Below are 23,070 nucleotides of genomic sequence, written 5' to 3'. Positions count from 1 at the left end.
TTGACCTTGAACAGATTAATGTAATGAGATAGACATTTAAGAAACTGGGATAAGTATGTGTGCCCCGGGGGTGTGTGAGGTTCTAAATTGAGATCTTTTCATCCTTTTTATTGCTTTTGTAAAGACTGTGATGCTTCTCCGGGTCTTGAAGGTAGAATGGAAATAAATGCCTTTAGAGGTGAGAGGTTTAGAGAAATCTATGGCAGAGTGTTAAAAGAGTAATTGAAGTTCATATTGAATGCAGCAAGGGTAGTAGGTAAAATGAGCCAGAGGCCTTGGTAGATTGCAGCTTTGAGGATAGGGAGAGATGGAATAAGTAGATGTTTTGTACTTAACAAAAGGAAAAGCTATTGATAGATGTGGTGAAGTGATAGTTTATAATCTGTCATGGAGGGATCAGTATACTTTCAAAAATTAAAGCTAACATTTTGGTAAGGAAATATGTTTGGAAAATTGTTCTGTTCATTACTTTTCCTAAGGTTTATTTTGTCTAGTAACTGTACTTGCTCAGGTGACAGCAAATAAGAATATTTTATCCATGCAGGAGGAACCTTTGTGTTCCAGACTGCATTTATGTGATCTTCAAAGAGTAGGAATTGTGTTTGTCTTATTTGTGGTTGTAGTCTGAGCCCTAACAGTGCCAAACACATGTATCAGTGTATATTTACTGAGTGATTGAAGGCTCAATAAATAAATTGTATTGAGAGAAGTACGCTTAAGTAATTAGGCCTTGGTACTGAAAGCTAAACCAAATTGTAGCTCAGAAAATTTGGAATCTATTTGTTTATAATGCTCTGATCTACTATGAAACAGGGTCTGGGTAGGGCAACTAGCAAGCTGTAAACGGAGAAGACCTTTTGATGAAGTTTAAATCTCTTACCTCAGTAGCTCTTGTTACTATTCCCCGCCCCCCTTATTTCTTTGAAATTATGTGGTAAGATGCAGCATAGCAGGGTCCTGTGGCCCTTATTGAAATGAAATTTCTCTTTCATTCTCTACATTTTATAATTCTCCCTTGCTCCCTTACGTTCAGACTTTATAGCATGGCATATATACTCTCTACAATCTAATCCCTTTCACCTTTTCAGCCTTATTGTTTCTCTACCTATTTTTCATTTAAATTTCTTTCTTTCTTTTTTAAGAAAACAGGGATGCTGCTAAAGCTTCATTTAAATTTCACAAACATATATTGATCTTTTGCTATGTCCCAGGTATTGTATGACATTGAGCTATACCAATCTATAGTTTTTCCTGTGTCTTAAACTTTCTCGCCTTTGTTACAGAAAAAACACTCTTTGTTACAGAATTTTTCCCATATACAGGACTCCTTCCTCCCTACTTTCTTCGTCCATCTAAATGCCAGCCTTTCAAGGCTGTCCTCCTTCCTCATTATTACTTTGCGTCAAGAATATTGTTTATTTCTCATGTACAGCAGTTACACAAATAAAAATACACCTATCCTACTCCACTGCCCAACAGTAAACTCCTTGAGAGACGGGAAAGGCCATTTTAAAATCTTTGCTTCTCTCTTTCATGAATGTTTGTAGTGTTGCATCTATTTGAGATGGTAGGTAGAAATAGTAGAGCACGGTGTGAGTGAGGGGATTACCAGTGCCTAAAAGAACTATGGACTTGTATATTCCGATTCGTTCAATGTCATTCTGTTCTTTTAAAATTTGATATCTTGTATGGTTGCTTGACTTCATAGCCTTCATCAAATGAAACTTCTAGGAAGATACTCTGATGGATAGTAGCCCCAGAATTTCTTGGCTGTAGGGTATAAGCCACATTTTCAAATACAATTCTGTTTGTTTTTTTTTTGTTTTTGTTTTTTTTTTTTTTTTCCCACAAGGCTTACGGCTTTGCATGCAAGTTCCAATCTCTAAGCAGCATTTGGTGGGGAAAGAAGTCATCAAACAGCCATACTGAGAAGAATAAAGTATTTTAACTGATAACTATTTCAGAAAGAATGTGGCAATTACACATCTTCTAAACCCTATTAAGGAAGTTTTGGTGCTAACAGTGAGATCTGGTACTGTGTCCTAAATTTTGGGGTTTTTTTGGACAAATCTTCAATACCTCATGTCATTTTCAACTTCTTTTTCTGTTGAGAGAGAGAGAGAACGAATGGAATTCATATGCCTACAACTTTTCCGGGACAAAATAATTCTTTTAATGGGAGGAACACTTATCCTTGATACAGTGTTTTATCTTATGTTAGACATGATTTGGAAGGTAAATATAAGTGGACCAGAAAATTGGAAATACTGTGCTTTTTTATTATTCATGGACCGTCTAGATATCACATATGTATAGGTCAGATTTATCAGGTGTAATATAGTGTAGTGTCTAATAACAAAGAATTTATCAATTTAAAGGTGAAAGTATTCATTTATAGTATTTCTGGCACTTATTTTGTAATTTGAAACTTAAAACCCTATCAACTGGTGAAAAGATTATAATCAAAGGCTAAAATTTTATATTCTCTTTTGTTAATGTCAGGACAAAGTCCGGATTGAATGTAAGTATGCTTTATTTTATAGGCCTATGAAGAATACACCAGCAAGCTAGATGCACTCCAACAAAGAGAACAACAGTTATTGGAATCTCTGGGGAACGGAACTGATTTTTCTGTTTCTAGCTCTGCATCAATGGATACCGTTACATCTTCTTCCTCTTCTAGCCTTTCAGTGCTACCTTCATCTCTTTCAGTTTTTCAAAATCCCACAGATGTGGCACGGAGCAACCCCAAGTCACCACAAAAACCTATCGTTAGAGTCTTCCTGCCCAACAAACAGAGGACAGTGGTGAGTCAGTTTTAATATCACCATTTTGCTGTTTCTTTGTATTTTTCAGACAGATCAGTTGTTGAAAATTAATATATTATTACTTCATACTCAGAGATCATGCAAATAGAGGCATCCATGTCATGCAGGAATGAAAAATATATAATTATTTGGTGGCAAAGTCTATATTCCTTAACTGAAATAAATGGTATTGTCTCTAGTGTTGGATTTGACATTTAAACCTGTCTGCCAAACTTGAACCACAGTCATGTCTAAGCACTAGTTTAAAATAAATCAAGATTTTAAGACTTGAGCTTGTTCATTATCTAATGTGTGTCAGGTAAGATTCATTCTTCACCCTTGAGAAATCTCCTTTCTGAGTTATATTATCAGATGTTGAACGTTCAGTGTGATTGATATGTTTCCCTTCATCTACTTAATTTTTGGTTGTTGAATATTAGTATTACCTTAGGAACAGCGTACCCTGTAAGTAACATTTGAAGCATTTAAAGAGAAATCTGTGAAATTATTGTGGGTGGTCTATAATCCTTAAGTGCAACGAATATTGTTAGTAGACTTAATAAGTAACCCGTCTGTATACATCACTACTTTTTAAATGTCTGTGGTTACTTTTGACAATAAAAATTCCAAATACAACTGAAGTCAAAATTTTTCATTTTTTTTCTCTGACAACAGAAATCAAAAGTGCAATTGATCATTGTTTAATGTTCCAAAAATTCCTTTCTGACTTAAGAAAACAATGTTATTATAGAGGCATTTTACTCTCAGAAGTTAAGAATTCCTGCATATGAGTTTAGAAAACTAATGGAGTTACGAGTTACCAGCCTGTAAGTTTTTATCTTAGGAAATATGGCTTTCTAAAGGCATCATTTATTGTCAGGGAATAAAAAGTAATAAAATAAAAAGTCATACTTTTTCTGCCCTTTTTCCATGTACAGACAAAAGTTGGTTGTAAAAAATGGACTCTAATTTTTCATTGTACAGAATTACAAATCAATTTGTAAAACAAATCCAGTTCTCCTACCCTTTCTCTTTATTCTGTTGGGTAGAATGAAATTAAAATTATTTTTCCCACATTAAGATGGGGAATTACTAAGCATATGTTTCCAGGGATGCCCCACTTAAAAGGGGAATATCAACATATGAATTATCTGTGAATAGATAATCTTCGAAGCAGCCTAACAAAACTGTGGCAAACATCCCATCCCCAGTAGATCTTAAATTAATTCTTTATTGTCTGTATTCATGAGCAGAAAGTAGGAAATGTGTTCTTCAGTCCCAGGCGTTTCCCTTCTCTTCATCACGGTATTGTTCCTTCCAGATTCCACCAAACTTAGTAATTTTGTGAGTTTCTATATACAAATGTAAAATTGGGGTTGTTGGAGCCTTTCACATTTCTCAACCTAATGATTAAGTTTAACTAGCCTCCGGCCGGGCGCAGTGGCTCACGCCTGTAATCCCAGCACTTTGGAAGGCTGAGGCGGGCAGATCACGAGGTCAGGAGGTCAGGAGATCGAGACAATCCTGGCTAACACACGGTGAAACCTTGGCTCTACTAAAAATACAAAAAAATTAGCCGGGCATGGTGGCAGGTGCCTGTAGTCCCAGCTAATTTGGAGGCTCAGGCAGGATAGTGCTGTGAACCCGGGAGGCGGAGCTTGCAGTGAGCCGAGATTGCGCCACTGCACTCCAGCCTGGGTGACAGAGCGAGACTCCATCTCAAAAAAAAAAAAGTTTAACTAGCCTCCTCATATTTATGAGAGAGGCCAAGAGAAATTTACAAGTATCACTAAAGCTTATAATTTCCCTTTTAAAAAGAAATAAAAACAACTGAGACTCTTCAAAGATGTAAAATGATCATAAATGAATAACTATCAGGCAACTGACCAGGCTTACCTTAATTATTCTGGCTAGGCTTAGATTAAATAAGTAACTTGTTCTTGTCCATCATACTCCCAGTTTAACAATTCATATTCAATACTCAGAAAAACTGTATATCATGAACTTAAAAGGCCTTATGAATCATCAATAAATGGGTTTGTGGTATTAAACTCTTTCAAGAACATTATTTTGCCATTCTCTCTTTTATCTGAATCTGTTAACCCTTTTCTTAACTACCTCTTTTCCTCTCCTTTTCTTCCCTCAATTCTTATTAACATTAATAGTTACTATTTGAGCATTTGCCATCCTGTGTTCCAAGTTCTGTGCTAAGGACTTTACATATATCTTCTCAGCCAGGATAATTCACATTCTAAGTAAAATTGCTTGTGGTAGTGAATGACAGCTCCTCCATCAAAATACATGTTTCTGTTTGTCCTGAACACTCAGGAACAAAGGGCAATAGAACCTACTAGCAGCAAATGAAATCAAGTACCAAGAATGAAATTATGTTTTCTTAAAGTGGACTTAGATTTGTAGTCCAAGATAGCACACTAAACACTTGCCTTTATATCTTTGTTCCTCTCCAAAAATTTCATTGAAATGATAGTAAAGATATGTAAAAAGAATAATAAAACAGGATAGGATTCTGTCAGAGAACTAGAAATTTTTAAGAATTCCTGGAAGATGGAAAATATATGAATGGTTACGTAAATAAGCCAAAATAGAAAACCAAACAAAATACTAGGAGCTAGATTCTTACATGAAGGGAGCCATTCTTAGCAAAATCCTGGTGAAGCAGATAGCGTAGTCAGCAGATTACAAAGAAGTAGATTTACCTCTTGGGTAGTCGTCAGAGTAATTAGTCTAAGGTCTTGCTCTGGCAGGAAGACAAAGTCATGTGTCTTCATAAATCGAGCTGGTGATGTAAATATGAATATTTTGAAGGTGTGTGTTAGTTGTGAGTCCTGTGGAGAACCAAAACAAACCAGACTCAACTAAAAACATTGAAATTCTGAATTCAAAAAAATTTTTTTAAAGGTCATGGCCTGATATTTTGAGACATCTGTTAATGGGTTGCTGAGTCCTGAGTTCCCAGTATGGCCTTACATTGCACATGTCCATAGAGATGTGAATGTTGCCTACTGGAGTTGTACAACAAGGGGATCCTGTTAGTTCCTCTTCTGTATATATGGAACAAATAATTTATAGCATTTATTCCATGAAAAAGCTCTAAAAGTCGTTTTCTAAACAAAATTTCTGCCTGGAGAGTTCTGTGTGACTGCTGTGTGTGTTTAAATGGTGGAACTGAACATCAGATGTCCCTGAACCTCAGAGAAATCCAGTGGGGTAAAAAGTAAAGGTTAATCTACCCAGGAGTAAAATAATACTCTTCTTCCATCTGGAATATACCAGACTTATTCTCACCTCTGTACCCATTAGTAATCTGTTTGGAAAACAAACTGCTTTCTCCTACTATACTGTCAACACAACAAATTTTTGTGACTAGATGTGTGGGGATGTTTTTCCCCCACCAAGCAATCTCCAGTTCTCTGTAGATAATCAACTGAGTGTCTCTACCCAATTGTCTGCAATTGTTGTTAAGTTGCCTTCAATTTAACTCAATTCTGACACTATCTACCCAGGGATAGCGTAGACCCCACAGGTTAAGAGCTCAGTCCCACAAGACTGTCCCCTCTTGAGATGCTAGTCCCAAGTTCCAGGTTGTGACTTACACTTCTGACCAGCTGGCTATAAATCAAGGATCCCCACATCTTCTAATCTTTAATCATTTGCTAGAATAGCTCACAGAACTTCAAGAAACACTTACATTTACTGGTTTGCTATAAAGGATGTTACAAGAGGTAAAAGACGAACAGCCAGATGGAAGAAATGCATAGAGAAAGGTATGTGGGAAGGGATGCAGAGCTTTTGTGCTCTCTTTAGGAGCATCACCTTCCACTACCTCCAGATGTTCAGCACCCTGGAAGCTCTAGGAACATTGCATTTCGGTGATTTTTATGGAAGCTTCATCATATAGGTGTGATATTTATTAGGCCAATCTCCAGGACCTCCCCACTTCTCAGAGGTTGGTGGATGGGGCTGAAAGTTCACATTATGGCTTGGTCTTTCTTTTGACCACCTTCCATTCAGGAACCCACCAAAAGTCACCTCGCTAGAACAAAAGATGCTCCTATCACCTAGGAAATTTCAAGGGAATCAGAGCTCTGTGTCAGGAACCAAGGTCAAAGACAAATAATGAGAACAAAAGATGCACCTGGCACCCTCATCACTCAGGAAATTACAAGAGTTTTAGGAGCTCTGTGCCTAGAACTGGGGTTGAAGGCCAAAGGGTTGAAGACCAAAGTATATATTATTATAAACCACAATATCAGAGTTTGTCAACATAATAAACCACTTGCCATTTATTGGACCTATACAACTGTACAGGAGTAAGTCCACACCAAATCAACCTAATTTTTATTTATAAATATGACTAGAACACCAACAGCAACAGAGAAAACTCAAGAAAAGAAATAAGGCAACTAGAAGATGTAAAAATATTATAGCTCAGGATGTACTTCATTCTTGAAGCCAAATCAGTTCGATATAAAAATTGAGTCATTCAGAGGACCACAGAGTTTGTGAAAATTGAAAGTATGATTGTTGACCTTTGTTAAACAGAAAGGCCAAATATTAGGATAGCTAGAATTAATAAGTATTTTGGAAAGTAAAGCTAAAGACATACCTTTTAAGATATGAGATAAAGGGGGCAAATATGAGAGAAAAGGTAAGAGACATGGAGAGAGCAACAGTTCCAACTTCTGTTTAATAAAGAAGCAAACAAAAATAGAGGGAAGATGTATTCACAGACATAATACAAGAAAATTTTCCTGTGTTGAACAAAAACCAGCCTTCAGATAGATAGGGGCAACTGACTGTCAACAGGAAAACAAAAACAGAGATTGACCTGGATACTTGCTGTATAATTCGAAAGTTGAAAGAGAACCTTTTCAGAAAGATAAACTGGTAATCTACAGGAGAATGAAAATTGCATTGTTTTCTCATTGGCAAACTGAGGGCTAGAAGGCAGTGGATCATGGCCATTAAAGATCTGATGGAAGTTAATAGCCAAGCTAATATTAAAAGTAAGACTCTTTGGGTATCTAGGGACTGAAAATTATTTCAGTAGAATATAATAAGTATCTAGAAATAGACTGAAAATTATTTCAGTAGAATATAATAAGTATCTAGAAATAGATCCCAGAATTTCAGAAAATGTAATATGAAAAAAATGGTTCAATCAGTAAGAAGAAAGTGAATTATTTAATTTTTGGTGCTGGCATATGTAGAAGAAAATAAAATTGGGCCCACATCTTAGACTGCTTACAAAAGTAAATTCTATCAGAATCAAGAGATTAAATACCAAAAAAAAAAAAAAGTAAATCTTTCAAGAAAAATCTAGTAGGCTGCATGTAAAATCTAGGAGTTGAGGTCACTATCTTAATCAAAACTTAATTAGCTCAAAAGCTGTAGGAGATAGATTGATTAAATACAATTTTGAAATTATGTATGCCCCCCCACAAAAAAAAAAAACCTTAACAAAATCAATAGTCTATAAATTTGGAAACAGCATTGGTGCCCAGATAGCAAGAAGTAAATAGTCTTCTGTATATACAAAGAACACTTCAAAATTGGCAAGAAAAAGACAAAACTCAGTAGAAAAATAGGGAAAAGATATAAATAGGCAGTTCATATAAGATTAAATCCAAATGAATAGTAAAGCATGTGAACACTGTTCAGATGCAGTCAATTGTGAGTGTACAAATTAAAACTATGAGATCATTTCATCTGTCTGGCAAAATATAAATTATTATTGGCAGGGGTGTAGTAAGAAAACTGCTCCCTTAGTTAAGGATAGAAATGTGAAGTATCACAGCTTATTGGAAAGCACTTTGATAATATCTGTCAAAATTTACAAGAACTATATCTTCCAAGCCAGTACTCCAACTATTGGGAATTTAGCACATAAAAGCACCAATATTTATACAAGGATATTTGTTAAATCATAATGAGAAAAAAAATATAGAATGTCATCAGTAGAGAAATGGTTGTATAAATCATGGTACAGCCACACCGTGTAGTACAATGCAGCCTGTGAAAAGACTTGTAGTTGAAGGTTTTTCTGAGAAGTATTATAATTGAGAAAAGGAAAGCTGTAGGAAACTCTGATATTACTTACTTATTCTTTATATATACCACATTGCAGTATTCTAGTAGGTCTAGAAATATCTCTCTCAACTAGAAATGCTGAATAAAATGTGTTTATTTAAATGTATAGCTGAGCTCAATAGAAAAACCTATAGAGGGTGAAAACAAATAGGGAGTTGAAAAAACCAGAAAAGTATAGGAGCTGATATGTGAAGGTATCGCTGAACTATAACCTTCAACGAATCTAGCCCACTATCTATTTTTGTATGGCCTACAAACTAAGAATGGATTTTACATTTTTAAATGCTTGAAAAAAGTTAAAGGAATAATAGTATTTCATAATCTATGAAAATCACACGAAATACAAATTTTGGCCAGGTACGGTGGCTCATGCCTGTAATCCCAGCACAGGAGGCTGAGAGGAGTGGATCACCTGAGGTCAGGAGTTCTAGACCAGCCTGGCCAACATGGTGAAACCCACATCTCTACTATAAATACAAAATTGGCCGGGTGTGGTGCCGCATGCCTGTAACCCAGCTACTTGGGAGGCTGAGGCAGGATAATCGCTTGAACCTGGGAGGTGGAGGTTGCAGTGAGCCGAGATTGCGCCATTGCACTCCAGCCTGGGCAACAACAGCGAAACTCCATCTCAAAAAAAAATAAATAAATAAAATAAAATGTCAGTGTCCATCAGTAAAATGTTACTGGAACACAGCAATGCTAATCTGTTTATATGTTGTCTGTGGCTGGTTTCATGCTTTAGCAGCGGTGTTGAGCAGTTGTACATCACGGTGTAATCTACAGAACCTCTGGTTCTTTATGGAAGAAGTTTGCTGACCTCTGCTGTAGTGGCCTCAGGTGGGCCAGTTTGTCACTCTGGAACAAAGGTTGTGAGTATCAGTGTGTGGGGGTACAACACTGGGCCTTCAGCCTGTGTCACAAAGGTAGTTGGAACCCAGATTCTCACATAAAGCTGACCCTTTGAAGGACATTACCTTCAGTGAAAGGGTGAAATCTATTACCAGAATACATAAAGATAACAATAAACTTGACTGTCTTTGACAGTACTCTAAATAAAGTTTCCCCTGTGACTTTTTAACTATGGATGTATTCTCATCATTGTGTGGGATTCAAATTTATACTGCCTGCATTGTCCAGGAACCCTCAAGCCATGAAGTGGACATAATGACTGGTCTTGGAGTGGCAATAGCACTCAGGTACTGCACAGAAGCAATGGAAACCCTCCCTCGGCCTGTCTAGGTCTCACAGAATTAACAGAAATAATGCTTTACTGACTATCTCAAGATCTCAAGTTGTAAGACATGCAAGGAAACAGTCTACAATCAGTGAGTTAGCAGACTTAAAAACAGCAGGGTTAGACTCCTAAGAAAGAACCAAGTAGAACTTTTAGGTAGTCTTGATTTAAACCTCATCATCTATGAAGTATTCTTGCTTGGATTAGGACCTTCTATTTTATAAGAAACACAGGGGATAGAGGAAAAAGGTAAGCATCATGAGGAAACAATTAGACAGTTCAGAATGTTGACTTCCTGTAAGACAATAGGCCTGGACTCCTTGATAAGTTAATGTCATGGACAATGAAAAGGTTGGGGATTATTCCACACTGTACAAGACCAAGTGCACATAACAACCAAATGCAGTGTGTAATCCTGAGGGGGGAAGAATCATTCTTGGGACTTGGGAAATTTTTAACATTGATTGAATACTAGATATTGTTATGGAATTATTGTTAATGTTCTTAAATGTGAGGATGGTAATGTAATTATATAGGAGAATGTCCTTGTTCTTAGGAATTACATGCATAAGTATTTAGGAGTAAAGTGTTAGGATGACTGCAACTTCCCCCTCAAACCCACGCTTTTTTGAGATGGAACTTATACACAGTAGAGGGTACAAATCTGAAGTGTATCGCTCAGAGTTTTTACATGTGTAACTACCATGTAGATTAAGATGTAGAACATTTCCTGATGCTTTAGAGGGTTCTCCTGTGCCCCTTCCAATTCACTAAAACTAACCACTATTTCATTTCTATCTCTGTCAGTTACTTTGAAACTTAACTTCAAATGGTGTGATGGAAATCAACATGCAGAGAAAGAGAAAAAGCAAATATGAAAAGATAATCTTAGACTCTAAGAAAGAATTTTGATGTTAATTGTACCATTTGTTCAGATTTTCTGTCTGAAATTTTTTATAATAAGAGTTGGAAAAATTGAAACAACATAGAAAAAAAGAAATGTAGAAAGTTCAAAAGAAACAGTTAACTCTAGGAAAAAAGAGTGAACATACTGATACTCATTTGAGGATGTAGCAAGATAACACTTTAAGTAAAATTTCAGTATGTCAAGTTAGTTACAGCAAATTACATAGGAAGTGTTTAAATGTCATATAGAAATTGAAATATTTATTTAAAAAACTCAGTGAATAAGGTAAAGCTAGATTAAACCCAGCCAAAGAATGAATTAGTGAACTCTGGAAAGTAACAAAAGAGAGTTATAGAAAATAGAGAGGTTAAGCAGTATGAAAAATGGAATGAGCATTATATGCCTCAAAGGAGTTCCAAAAGGTAAAAATAGAAATAAATGAGTAGAGAAAAATTCAAATAAATTAGGGCTAACATTTACAAATGACATAAATCTAACGATTTGGGGAGCACAATCTCTGAGTTGGACAAACAATTTGAATCCAGTATAGACATAATAAAACCAAAGAATATTGTTTTAAAAGCACTCAGAGAAAAAAATTATATAGAAAATAATTATAATTAGACTAGGAAATTTTTTTATGGCAGTTGTAGAAATCAGAAGACAATAGAATAATATACTCAAAGTACTGAGAGGTACCTGTAAATCTCTCAGCTAAGCTAAGCTATAAATTTAATTAGGTTGGCTTGAGCAAATGCACCATAAAGTCCTTTCCAGAGAAGTTTACTTGTCATAGGTTCTGCTTGAAGGAATTGTCCAAGAAGGTTTACCGTATAAAGGAAATTGAACACAGAAGGAATGAAAAGTAAAAATTAAACCTAAAATTTGCAGAAGAAAACACGACAGAAAATTTTTGTGACCTGGGGTTTGGCAAAGATTTCTTAAATATGACACCAGAAGCACAGTCTATAATGAACCTATTAATTTATTGGATTAATCAAAATGTAAAACTTCTGCTCTTCAAAAGACAGTATTAAGAGAATATAAAAAGAAAAACCACAGATTGATAGTCTTTGTAAGCCATATATCTGATCAAGGACATGTAGAATATATAAAGAACTCTGAAAACTCAATAATAAGAAAACAAACGGCCAGGCGCGGAGGCTCATGCCTGTAATCCCAGCACTTTGGGAGGCTGAGGCAGGTGGATCATGAGGTCGGGAGTTCAAGACCAGCCTGGCCAAGATGGTGAAACCCCGTCTCTACTAAAAATGCAAAAATTAGCTGGGCGTGGTGGCAGGCGCCTGTTACCCCAGCTACTCGGGAGGCTGAGGCAGAAAATTGCTTGAACTCGGGAGGCAGAGGTTTAAGTGAGCCGAGATTGTGCCACTGCACTCCAGCCTGGGCGACAGAGTGAGACTCCATCTCAAAAAAAAAAAAAAAAAGAAAAAACAACCCAATTAAAAATGGACAAAGGATTTGAACAGTTTCATCAAAGAGATATATGGATGGTAATAAACACATGAGAAGACACTCAACATTAGTCATTAGGAAAATGCAAATTAAATAGGCACATGATACCCTTACGTGCCTCCTAGAATGGCTGAAATTAGAGTGGCCATACCAAGTATTAGTGGGGATGTGAAAGAACTAGAATTTCCTTTCACTGCTGATAGGAGTGTTTAATTGGTACAACCACTTTGGAATAAAATTTGGCAGTTTTATTTAATGAAACCTTTTCAAAATCCCAACGGGCTTTTTTTTTTTTTTTTTCCAGAAATAGAAAGTCCGTCCTAAAATTCATACAGTATCTCAAGGAATCCCGTATAGCTAAAACAGTCTCAAAAAAGTACAAAGTTGGGAGCATCATGCTTCCTGATCTCAAAACTTACTACAAAGTTAGAGTAATCAAAACTGAGTGGTACTGGCATGCAGACAGATGAGAGTCCTGAACTAAATCTTCACATTTATGGTCAAATGATCTTTGACAGGGGTACCAGGACCACTCCATGAAGTAAAAAGAATCTCTTCAGCAAATGCTGTTGGCAACTGAATATCCACATGCAAAAAAGAATGAAGTGGCACCCTTCCCTTATACCATGTACAAAGAATAACCCAAAATGGATCAAAGACTTGAACATAACAGTTAAAGCCATAAAACTTTTACTACAAGAAAACATAGGAGAAAAGCATCATAACTTTGGATTTGTCAATTATTTCTTGGCCGTGATGCCAAAAGCCCAGGCAACACAAGAAAAAATGGAAAAATTGTACTATTATCAGAATTTAAAACTTCTGATCATCAAAGGATATAATCAACAGAGTGAAAAGCCAACCTGGAATGGGAAAAATATTTGCAAATCATGTATCTGATAAGGGGTTAATATCCAGAATATAAATAACTCTTATAATAGCATACAACCTTGTTAAAAAATGGGCAGAGGACTTGAACAGACATTTCTTTAGTGAAGATATCCAGATGGCCACCAGCATATGAAAAGATGCCCAACATTGCTAATTATTAGGAACATGCAAATCAAAACCACAGTGAGATACCACCTCACACCCATTAGGATGTCGGCTATCAGACAAAAAAGAAGATAACAAGAGTTGGCAAGGGTGTGGAGAAATTGGACCCCTGGTGCACTGTTGGTGGAAATGTAAAATGGAGCAACTGCTATGGAAAACAGTATAGAGGTTCCTCAAAAAACTAAAAATAGAATTACCATATAATCCAGCAATTCTCCTTCTGTGTATATACCCAAAATAATTGAAAGCAGGATCTCAAAGAGATATTTGTACACTCATGTTCATAGCAGCATTATTCACTATAGTAGCCGAAGGCAGAAGCAACCCAGATTTCTGTTGATGGAGGAGTGGATGAACAAAATATGGTATGTATATACATTGGAATATTATTCAGCCTTAAAACAGGACATTCTAACACATACTACAACATGAGTAAATCTCAAGGACATTATGTTAAGTGAAATGAGCCAGTCATAAAATGACAAATACTGTATGATTCTACTTATTGAAGTACCTAGAGTGTTCAGACTCACAGAGACACAGAGTAGAATGGTGTTTGCCCAGGGGCTGGGGGAAGGGGTGCTGGGGAGTTGTTTAATGGTTATAGAGTTTTAGTTTTGCAGGATGAAAAGAGTTCTGGAGATTGGTTGCACAACATTGTGAATGTACTTAACACTACTGAATTGTACACTTAAAAATGGTTGAAATGTTAAGCTTTATGTTAGGTATATTTTACCATAATTTTGTGAAATAATAGTATGGTAGTTATGTAAAACGTTAGGCTGGACACGGTGACTCACACCTGTAATCCCAGTGCTTTGGGAAGTCAAGGCGAGAGAATCACTTGAGACCAGGAGTTCCATACCAGCCAGGGCAACATAGTGAGACCCCATGTCTACAAAAAAAATTTTTAATTAGCCAGGCGTGGTGGTGTACATCTGTAGTCCTAGCTACCTGGGAGGCTGAAGCAGGAGGATCACTTGTGCCCAGGAGTTAAAAGCTACATTGTGCTATGTGCACCATTGCACTCCAGCCTGGGTGAAAGAGCAAGACCCTGTCCACCCCCACAAAAAGTCAGATGTACACTTAGCGTATCACACAGCCCTTCTACTCCTCGGTATTTACCCAAGAGAAAAGGGAGCGTATGTTCATAGAAGGATTTGTATATGAATGTTCTTAGTTGCTTTGTCATAGCCCCAAACTGGAAATAACCCAAATGTCCATAAACAGGTGAATGGTTGAATTGTGGTATATCTATAAAAGGGAATACTACTCAGTAGAAAGGAATGAACTGCTAATGCACACAACATAGATGAATCTCAAAATAATCATGCTGAGTGAAAGAAGTCAGACAAAAAATGATTACACGTTTTAAAATTCAATTTACATAAAATTCTAGAAAATGCAAACTCTTCTGTAGTGACAACAGATTCATATTTGCCTGGGCACAGGACTATGGCAGGATGGAAGGTTTACATAGGAGCACAAGGAACCTTTCAGAAAGTGATGGGTATGTTCATTATCTTGAATGTGATGATGGTTGCATGGGTATATACGTAATCTCAAAATATATCAAATTGTGTACTCTAAATCATTGCAGTTTATTGTATGTCAGTTGTACCTAGATAAATCTGTTTGTTTGTTTTTTTTAATTAAGAGCCTTTAAGAAAGCTGATAGTACTGTGGAAATATATGAAATAGACTTTGGGAGAAAGAATTATTATTAGAAATTTTTTTTCAACTTTTAGATTCAGGAGGTACATGCGCAGCTTTGTTATCTGGGTATATTGCATGATGCTGAGGTTTGATGTACAAATGATCCCATCATCCAAGTACTGAGCGTAGTACCCAGTAGTTTTTCAACCTTTGCCCTCCCCCCTCTAGTAGCCTCCAGTTTCTGTTATTGCTGTCTTTATGTCCATGAGTACCCGAAGTTTAGCTCCTACTTAGAAATGAGAACATTTAGTATTTGGGTTTCTCTTCCTGTGTTAATTTGCTTAGGATAATGGCTTCCAGCTGCATCCAGGTTGCTGCAAAGGACATGATTTCATTCATTTTTGTGGCTGCGTAGTATTCCATGGTGTATATACATTTTCTTTATGCAAACCACCATTGATGGGCAACCAGGTTGATTCCATGCCTTTGCTATTGTGAATAGTGCTGTGTTAAATATGTGGTTTTTTTGTAGAATGATTCATTTTCTTTTGGATATATACCAAGCAATGAGATTGCTGGGTCGAATGGTAGTTCTATTTTAAGTTCTTTGAGAAATTTCCAAATTGCTTTCCACACTGCCTAACCAATTTACATTCCCACCAACAGTGTATAAGCTTTCCCTTTTCTCTGCAGCTTTGCCAGCGTCTGTTGTTTTTTGCCAGCACTTTGGGAGGTTGAGGCAGGAGGATCACTTGAGGTCAGGAGTTCGAGACCAGCCTGGCCAACGTGGTGAAACCTCATCTCTACTAAAAATACAAAAAAAAATTAGCCAGGCATGGTGGTGCGCACCTGTAATCCCAGTTACTTGGGGCTGAGGCAGGAGAATTGCTTGAACCTGGGAGGCAGAGGTTGCAATGAGCTGAGATCCCACCACTGCATTCCAGCCTGGGTGACAGAGCGAGACTCTGTCTTAAAAAAAAAAATGTAATTCAGACACTGGGTGTAGTGGCTTGCGCCTGTAATCCCAACACTTTGGGAGGCCAAGGCAGAAAGATTGCTTGAGCCCAGGAGTTCAAGACCAGCCTGGGCAATGTAACCAGACCCTGTCTCTACAAAAAATTAGCCAGGTGTGCTAGCATGAGTTTGTAGTCCCAGCTACTTGGGAGACTGAGGCGGAAGAATCCAGGATTTTGAGGCCTCAGTAAGGTATGATTGTGCTGCTGCACTCCAGCCTGAGCAACTGAGTGAGTCCCTGCCTTAAAGGAAAAAAAGACTTTCTAGATCCTGGAGTATGTGCAGTAACTAAAAAGAATAAGCGTATATGTCCCTTGAGATTTTTATTTTTAATTTTATTTTTTGAGACTGAGTCTTGCCCAGAATGGAGTGCAGTGGTATAATCACAGCTAACTGCAGCCTTGACTTCTCAGGCTCAGGTGATCCTCCCATCTCACCCTCCAAGTAGCTGAGACCACAGGCGTGTGCCATGCCTAATTTTTAACTTTTTTTGTAGAGGTAGGGCCTTGCTATGTTGCCCAGGCTGGTCTCAAACTCTTGGGCTCAAGCAGTCTTCCCTCTGTGGCCTCCCATAGTGCTGGGATTACAGGCATGAACCACTGCACCTGGCCCTGAGGTATATTTGAATAATTTGTAAAAATCTGTTAATTGGGGTTATTGGAGGGATGGGGATATTCCCTGGGACAAGAAAAAGGGACTGACCTTTTACTTTATACTTGATATCCTTATTTCACATAATGCCAAGGTGTCCGTTTTTTATGATTGTTCAGGGTGATTATATATTTATTCATGTATTATTGTTTAGAGTGGTTATATCTCATTTAACTATTTCTTTCTTCATGGATAATTAGGTAATGTTGCAGTATATATTTAAATACATATATCCTGAAACACTGTGGGAATATTTTTATTGGGGAAGATAAATACCTTGAAATAATTATGGGGTCATAGAATATACACACTGAAAACTTTGCTATAACTTAATATCAGAAAAGATTTTGATTCTCAACAAGTGTATGAAACTTCCTTTTCCCACAAGATCCTGGCCAACGTGGTATGTCAACAGATTTTTAAAAGTATTACCAATCTAATAAAATTTAAAGTATATTTGACTTGAGTCCTGTGTGTATTGTTTGTCTGTATGACAGTTGTTTGTATTATATGACAAAAAATTAACCAAAAAATATTAGACTCACCTGATTACCCCAAAAGATGGCTTGTGTTCTAAGCCTGTTTAGGCTTATAAGTCAAAAGAAAATTTCTTTAAAAAAATTTTATTTGACAGTTTATTGAGATATAATTCAAAAGCCATACAATTTACCCATTTAAAGTATAAAATGATTTTTGTATATTCACAAAGTTCTGTGGCCGTGGTAATTCATTTAAAAATATTTTTTCATCCCAAAAAGAAACACTGTACCTATTAGCAGTCACTTCCCATTCCTCCCATCCCTATGTAACCACCCATTTGCTCCCTCTCTATAGATTTGCCTATTCTCTGGCATTTCAAATAAATGAAATCATACAATATGTGTTTGTGACTGACTGACTTTTACTTAGCATAATGTTTTCAAAGTCCATCCACATTGTACCCTGTGTCAGTCCTTCATGCCTTCTTATGGCTCAATAATATTCCATTGGCTGTATATACCACATTTTGTTTACATATTTATCAGCTGATGGACATCTGTGTTGTTCCTACTTTTTAGCTGTTATGAACAATGCTGCTGTGAACATTCGTGTTCAAGGTTTTGTGTGGACATATGATTTCATTTATGTCTCTAGTAACCTTTTAAGAGACTGGCAGAATGTTTTTCAAAATGGCTACACCATTTTACTTTCCCTTGAGCATGAGGGTTCTGTTTTTTTCACATCACTGCCAAACTTGTTTATTATTTGTCTTTTTTATTATAGCCTTCCTAATGGGTATGAAATGGTATCTCATTTTGGGTTTTATTTGCATTTCCCTTATGACTAATAATGTGAAGCATCTTTTTGTGTGATTGTTGCTTTTTATATATCTTTGTGGAGAAAGGATTTGCTTTTATAAATAGTTTTACATGCAATTCATAGATAAATACCAATGACCTGAGACAAGAAAAATTACAAAGGTTTTTGAACAATGCTCTAATAATAGAAATCGTACAGAAAAGAGAAAGTAGCCAAGATTATTTCCTCTAGAGATGGGAAAATGTACAAGTTCTCCGAGGATCTATGACACAACAGGAGAAAGAAGTGGAGATAACAAGAATAAAACTGAATGCTCTAGGGACACAAAAGGGAAATACTGAAGATAGCTTACCTATCTTCAGTATCTTCTTTGTTTTTAAGTTTATTCCTAGGTAAGCTGTCTTCAGTGTAAGGTAGACTACGTAAGATAGGTAAGCTGTCTTCAGTATAAGGTAGACTAGATAAACTATCTTCAAAATAAGGTAGACTAAGTCAAAGGATTGTAATATCAAGAAATGTGATAGACCCTGGATGTGGTCTTTTACATTACTAAATGAAAACCATACTTATAAGTTGTATATAGTATTGTAAAGAAAATTGCCTGTTTTAGGTATTTCAAAATTGGTGACTTTGGTTTAGCATTTAGAAAATATTGTTCATAAGATTTTTTTAACTTTTTCTTTAGAAAATTTAAAACACTTGGCCAGTGCTGGCATGTTGGCTCATGCCTGTAATCCTAGCACCTTGGGAGGCCAAGGCAGGCGGATCACCTGAGGTCAGGAGTTCGAGACCAGCCTGGCCAACATGGTGAAACCCTATTTCTATTAAAAATATAAAAATTAGCCAGGCATTGTGGCGCACACCTGTAATCCCGGCTACTCGGGAGGCTGAGACGGGAGAATTGCTTGAACCTGGGAGGCAGAGGTTGCAGTGAGCCGATATCGTGCCACTGCACTCCAGGCTGGGCGACAGAGCAAGACTCCATCTCAAAAAAAAAAAAAAAAAAATCAAAATACCTATATGGAAAAATATAAAGGACAATATATTAAACAGCTGTGTTTAGTCACCTACAATGAACAAATACTAATTTTTTGTTATATTTGCTTCATATTATACATAGAAGTACTAATTTAGGTTCCACTACCAGTCCCATTCCTCTACTGAACACCCATCATCCCATCTTGTCCCCAAAAAGACAGTCACTATGATAAATGTGAGATACCTTCAATCATACTTTTATATTTTGTTATATATATGTGTAGCCATAAGCCAATGTTTTTGGTTTTTTTTAATTTGTAAGGTGATATGATACTGTATGTATGTAATGGTCAGCATCTTGTCCTTTTTATTCAAAATTATGATTTCAAGGTGTATGTATTTATATGTTAACACATACACATCTATTTCATTCAATGCTATTATCAAGTATTCTAGCTTCTTAATATACCACAGTTTATCTTTTTCTCCACTGATGAGCATTTAGGTTATATTTGGATTTTTTTGTTATGACAAACAGTGCTGTAATAAGAACATTCTTGTGCTTGTCTCCTTGTACACATATAACAAGGTGTCACAAACCTGAAAGTGGAATTCCTGGGACAGGGAGTATCATTTGAAGAGACTGTCCTTTCCCCAGTGTATGTTCTTGGCACCTTTGTCAAAAATGAGTTCACTGTAGATGTATGGAATTATTTCATTGTTCTCTATTCTGTTCCATTGGTCTATATGTCTGTTTTTATGCCAGTACCATGCTGTTTTGGTTACTATAGCTTTGTAGTATAATTTGAAGTGAGGTAATGTGATTCTTCCAGTTTTGTTCTTTTTGCTTTGGCTATTCTGGGCCTTTGGTAGTTCCATATAAATTTTAGGATTATTTTTCTATTTCTATGAGGAATGTCTTTGGTGTTTTCATAGGGATTATACTGAATCTGTAGATTACTTTGGGTAGTATGGACATTTTAGCAATATTGATTCTTCCAGTCCATGAACGTGGCCAGTCTTTCCATTTTTTCATGTGTTCTCTCCAATTTCTTGCATCAGTGTTTTATAGTTTTCATTGTAGAAATCTTTCACTTCTTTGTTTTTAAGTTTATTCCTAGGTATTTTATTTGTAGCTGTTGTAAATGGAGTTACTTTCTTGATTTTTGTTTCAGATTGTTTGCTGTTGGCATGTAGAAATGCTGCTGACTTTTTTATGTTAATTTTGTATCCTGCAACTTTACTGAATTTGTCAGTTATAATTGTTTTTTGGTGGAGTCTAGGTTTTTCCAAATATAAGATCATATTATCCACAAACAAGGATAATTTGACTTATTCTTTCCAATTTGGATACCCTTTTTTTTTTTTTCTCTTATCCAGTTGCTCTAGCTAGGACTTCCAATAGTGTGTCAAATAACAGTGGTGAAAGTGGGCATCCTTTTCTTGTTCCAGGTCTTAGAGGAAAGACTTTCAGATTTTTTTCATTAATTATGATTCTAGCTGTGGGTCTGTTGTCTGATGAAAAGTCTGAAACGGTACCTAAAACTACTAAATTAATTTTAACATCTTTGAGTTGTTTTTAGTTCTGTGAGAAGAGCATATCTATTTTGGTTTACTCAGTGAGTAGAGTAGTGTCTAATACTGAGTAAATGTACTGTCAGTATTTTTGAAAGAATGAGTCTTTGGGTTTACCATACCCTGGGGTTTGTAAACAAATATCTGTTGATTGGCATTAATCCTGATGGTATCCAAGGTGCAGGAATGGCAAAGGGAAAAGATAGGGCAATACTGACTGATGCTTCAAAATCATGCCCTAGTTATGCTATAATCAAGCAAGAAATGTTTATGGAATGGAAAGATTAAGGAAAAGGTATGTTCTATTTTAGCCAGTTTAGGAATAAAACTAATACCAGAAACTTTTAACTTTCACCAGTACAAATAAATAGTTTCAATGGAATAGGTCGAAAGTAAAGGGACATCACTAGAGTAAATGCTAGACCTTCCCTCCCCTTTTATTTTTGGCAACAGCAAAGCAGAAACTAAGATCTACAAGTGATAAAAGAGGGTGATCCATTCAATTTCTGTGTAGACAGGAATAATAATAATACCTTTTACATATTGGTACAGTGTGTAAAAACACTTTCACTTACTCTCATTTAATCTTCATAGCAACTTGATGAGGTAGAATACTATAGAAAGCAGTATTAGCTCAGGTTGGTACGTAAATTACTGTGTTTAAATTTCAATAAAACAGCTATGGAATCCAGGACATTCTTGGCGCCTAATAAACCGTATTCCTTGCCAACAGTGAAAGTGCTTCTCTGTTGCTTGGTAAGTTTTTTCCCCTTAGAATACTAATAAGGTAATTGATTAACTTTCATTTTTATTTTGATTTGATTGGGACAGCAATTTAGCAGTAAAAGATGTCACCTTTATAAATCCTGTGGTTTCTGGTTCTTGGCCAGTTAAATTCAATCTGACCAGGAGGCACGCTTAATTCTAAAATTGCTTTTACCTTCTGAAGTTTTTGTGGTATAGACATCCTCCTTTTTGTACTTTAATGAAAGCATGTTATAAGCAGATCATAACATTTTTTTTTCTATAAAACAATATTGTAATTAGGCCAGCTGCAGTGGCTCACACCTGTAATCCTAGCACTTTGGGAGGCCGAGGCAGGTGGGTCACTTGAGGTAATGAGTTCAAGACCAGCCTGACGAACATAGTAAAACCCCATCTTTACTAACAATACAAAAAAATTAGCCGGGTGTGCTGGCACATGCCTGTAATCCCAGCTACTCTGGAAGCTGAGGCATGAGAATCCCTTGAACCTGTGAAGTGGAGTTTGCGGTGATTCTAGGTCGCACCATTGCACAAGCCTGGGTAGCAGAGCAAGACCCTGTCTCAAAAAAAAAAAAAAAAAAAAAAAAAAAAAAGGCCAGGCACGGTGGCTCACGCCTGTAGTCCCAGCACTTTGGGAGGCTAAGGTGGGCGGATCATGAGGTCAGGAGATCGAGACCATCCTGGCTAACAAGGCGAAACCCCGCCTCTACTAAAAATACAAAAAAAAAAAAAAAAAAAAAAATTAGCCAGGCATGGTGGCAGACGCCTGTAGTCCCAGCTACTCAGAAGGCTGAGGCAGGAGAATGGCGTGAGCCCGGGAGGTGGAGCTTGCAGTGAGCTGACATCACGCCACTGCACTCCAGCCTGGGCGACAGAGCGAGACTCCGTCTCAAAAAAAAAAAAAAATGTAATTGATGTAATAGTCCCAAAAAAGAACTTGGCATTAAGTTAAATTATAAAATCAGAAAGCTATGTAATTTAAGTTTGTGTTCAAAATCTGTATATTGGCATGTATATTCTGTGCCAGTTTATTTAAGATGTTACTGTATCATGAAGTTGACTTAAAGCATATAATCATCTGCACTGTAAAACAAACTACCAAATTAATGTACTATCTCAAAGAATTAAACATATAACAATTTTGATGACCACCTAAATTTTAGAACTATTTTTTAAAAAAACTTTTTACTATGGAAACTTTTATATATATTATATATATAAATTATATATGTTACATATATTATATATAAATTATATGTTATAGATTATATATAAATTATATGTTATAGATTATATATAAATTATATATGTTATATATAACATATATAAATTATGTATGTTATATAATATATATAAATTATATACATTATATATAACGTATAAATTATATAAATTTTATATATATATTTATTTTTTTGAGATGGAGTCTCACTCTGTCACCCAGGCTGGAGTGCAGTGGCACAGTCTTGGCTCACTACAACCTCCGTCTCCTAAGTTCAAGTGATTCTCCTGCCTCAGCCTCCCTAGTAGCCAGGATGACAGGA

The 23,070-nt window shown here is 36.3% G+C and overlaps 1 protein-coding gene across 18 annotated transcripts in view; it reads left to right on the top strand.

Moving 5' to 3' along the window:
* BRAF (B-Raf proto-oncogene, serine/threonine kinase) overlaps positions 1-23,070 on the top strand; it is a 207,449-nt gene that overhangs the window by 96,826 nt on the left and 87,553 nt on the right. For all 18 annotated transcript variants that reach the window (XR_008527273.1, XM_054559891.2, XM_054559890.2 and 15 more), the window contains one exon: positions 2,544-2,807. Coding sequence is in view for 17 of the 18 variants with exons in the window: in XM_054559891.2 (XP_054415866.1) it covers positions 2,544-2,807 (264 nt within the window). In the remaining variant the exon portion in view is untranslated. The remainder of the gene's footprint in view (positions 1-2,543; positions 2,808-23,070) is intronic.

Source organism: Pongo abelii, chromosome 6, assembly GCF_028885655.2.
Source record: "Pongo abelii isolate AG06213 chromosome 6, NHGRI_mPonAbe1-v2.0_pri, whole genome shotgun sequence".
NCBI lineage: Eukaryota > Metazoa > Chordata > Mammalia > Primates > Hominidae > Pongo > Pongo abelii.
This window is presented reverse-complemented; position numbering and strand designations above follow the sequence as displayed.